General features: G+C 41.3%; 1 protein-coding gene across 1 annotated transcript in view; it reads right to left on the reverse strand.

Annotated features, from left to right (window-relative positions):
• The window catches only part of LOC111954566 (cholecystokinin), an 8,812-nt gene extending 6,082 nt beyond the window's left edge, over positions 1-2,730 (reverse strand). Inside the window, exons 1-2 of the mRNA XM_023974397.3 lie at positions 2,592-2,730; positions 2,121-2,276 (exon numbers count right to left, since the gene is read on the reverse strand). Of these exons, the coding sequence (XP_023830165.1) occupies positions 2,121-2,276; positions 2,592-2,712 (277 nt within the window). The 5' untranslated portion in view covers positions 2,713-2,730. The remainder of the gene's footprint in view (positions 1-2,120; positions 2,277-2,591) is intronic.
• Positions 2,731-2,782: the final 52 nt, after the last annotated feature.

Below are 2,782 nucleotides of genomic sequence, written 5' to 3' on the forward strand. Positions count from 1 at the left end.
GCTATGACAGCAAGAGTTGAGTTTGAAGTCCCTTTAGAACCTGTCTCTATTTCTCTGGTTGCTATGACAGCAGAGTGAGTTGATCCTTTAGAACTGTCTCATTCTCTGGTTCTATTGCAGCGAGTGAGTTGAGTCCCTTTAGACCCTTGTCTCTTATCTCTTGTTGCTATGACAGCGGAGAGTGAGTTGAAGTCCCTTTAGAACCTGTCTCTATTTCTCTGGTTGCTATGACAGCGAGAGTGAGTTGAAGTCCCTTTAGAACCTGTCTCTATTTCTCTGGTTGCTATGACAGCGAGAGTGAGTTGAAGTCCCTTTAGAACCTGTCTCTCTTCTCTGGTTGCTATGACAGCAAGAGTGAGTTGAAGTCCCTTTAGAACCTGTCTCTCTTTCTCTGGTTGCTATGACAGCCGAGAGTGAGTTGTTGATCCAGATGGCTGGTGTTTGTGAAACAAACCTGGTAGTTTTTACATGTGTGAGTGTGTATATCTCTTTCTTGGTTTTCCTTCTATCTTCTTAAATGTATCTGCTTTTGCTCAGTGATAGTATCTCTATAGACACACATACAGAGAGAACAGATAGATAACAGACAGAGAACAGACAGAGAACAGACAGAGAACAGATAGAGAACAGACAGAGAACAGAATAGAGAACAGATAGAGAACAGACAGAGAAAAGATAGAGAGCAGATAGAGACAGACAGAGAACAGACAGAGAAAGATAGAGAACAGATAGAGAACAGACAGAGAACAGATAGAGAACAGATAGAGAACAGACAGAGAAAAGATAGAGAACAGACAGAGAACAGACAGAGAACAGATAGAGAACAGATAGAGAACAGACAGAGACAGACAGAACCGATAAGGAACGACACGCAGAACAGATAGAAAAAATAGAGAACAGATACAGCAGAGAACAGATAGAGAACAGACAGAGAACAGGATTAGAGCAAGACAGAAACAGATAGAACAGACAAAGAGAGGAGAAAGAGAAGAGAGAGAGCAAAGACAGGAGAAAGACAGTGATTAGAGAACGAGACAAAGAAACAGACACGAGCGAAGAAAAAGAATTAATAAAGAAGAAAACATGATACGAGAGAGAAGGAGAGAACAGAAAGTAAAGTGAAGGAAACATACAAGAAAAGAGAAGCAGACGACAAGAGAAGAAGAAACAAAGATATGAGAGAGAAACAGAACAGAAGACAGCACAAAGAAGAAGAAACAGAGAAAAACAAGACAAAAAGAGGGAGAGAAAACAAAAGAAGAAGAACAAGAATAAAGTAGTAAGAAGACAGAGATAAGACCAAGAGGAAGAGAAAAGCAACGAACAGAGAAAAGACAGGAGAAACAGAATAAGAGAACAGGAGAAATAGAGAACAGACAAAGAGAACAAGAGGAAGTAAAAAAGAAAAAAGACAGGAGAAAGGAAGATACAGATAAGAGAACAGAAAGAGAAGACCTGAAAAGAGAGACAGAAAAGAACAGATAGAAGGAAGAACAAGACAAGAAAGGAAAGAGATTAAAGACAGAAGCAGAGAGTAGAGAAACAAGAGACAGAGAACAAGAACAGACGAGGAAAGAATAAAGAAGAAGAGAACAGGATAAAGACAGAGAACAAGAGGACAGATGAGAAGAAAGAAAGAGAACAGAGATGAGAGAACAGATAGAGAGAACAGAACAAGAGAAAAATGATAGAAGCAACAGACAGAGAGAGAGAAAGAAACCAGAGAAATAGAGACAGGTTCTAAAGGGACTTCAACTCACTCTCGCTGTCATAGCAACCAGAGAAATAGAGACAGGTTCTAAAGGGACTTCAGAAAATATTCACTTGAAGAGAACAATGTGAGCTCTTTCATCTCTCTCTACACACACACACGCTCACACTGACACACACACTCACACTCACACTCTCGTCTTAGGTCTCTCTCTATGTAGTGTGGTGGTGTCTCTCTTGTCATGATGTGTGTTTTGTCCTATATTTTTATTTTTAATCCCAGCCCCCGTCCCCGCAGGAGGCCTTTTGCCTTTTGGTAGGTCGTCATTGTAAATAAGAATTTGTTCTTAACTGACATGCCTAGTTAAATAAAAGGTAAAAGATTTTTTATTTTTTTWAATTAAACTCACCTTTCTGTGAGGAGATGAGTCTAGCCAACAGTTCACTGAGTTTGGCTCTGGAGTCTCCGCCTTCTCCCATATATGGGTTGGTATTGACCAAAGGAGAGGAGTGAGTATGTCTGAGGCATGGCTCGGAGAGGAAGTGGGCTTTAGTTTCGAGACGTCCTATGAAAGGAAATACAAACCACCTTGTTAGCATTTGTAAACTGTCTTGGGTTGTTTTGATGGAACTAAATGACATAAAGAAATAATGATAATATCATGAATTAAACCTTTTATTGCTATAGCGTCTTTCTTGGGCCCATGGATTGCCATTAAAAAAAAGCGTAAACATTCATATCATCAAGGTACCGGTTTCAACAAAAACGTATCCAGTGTTTTTTTTGTACCGGGAAAGATAAATCAAGCAGCTCAGGTATTTTAACGTACTTGATAAAAATGTATTCAACATCCGGATGTGGCACCTCTCCCTGTTCTTACCTTCAGAGGGAGGGGGCAGGGCAGGGCTGCCCTCTTGGAGGGGGGGGGAGAAGTGGGGGCGTCCCGAACAGCTAGTGCACAGGACCACCAGCAGAACACACATACACAACCCTGCAGTCATCTAGGGGAGAGAGTGGAAGAGAGAGCGGGGAAGAGAAAGAGGGGAAGAGAGAGAGGGGAAGAGAGAGGGG

The sequence above is a fragment of the Salvelinus sp. IW2-2015 genome, linkage group LG28 (genome assembly GCF_002910315.2).
Source record: "Salvelinus sp. IW2-2015 linkage group LG28, ASM291031v2, whole genome shotgun sequence".
In the NCBI taxonomy this organism is placed as follows: Eukaryota; Metazoa; Chordata; class Actinopteri; order Salmoniformes; family Salmonidae; genus Salvelinus; species Salvelinus sp. IW2-2015.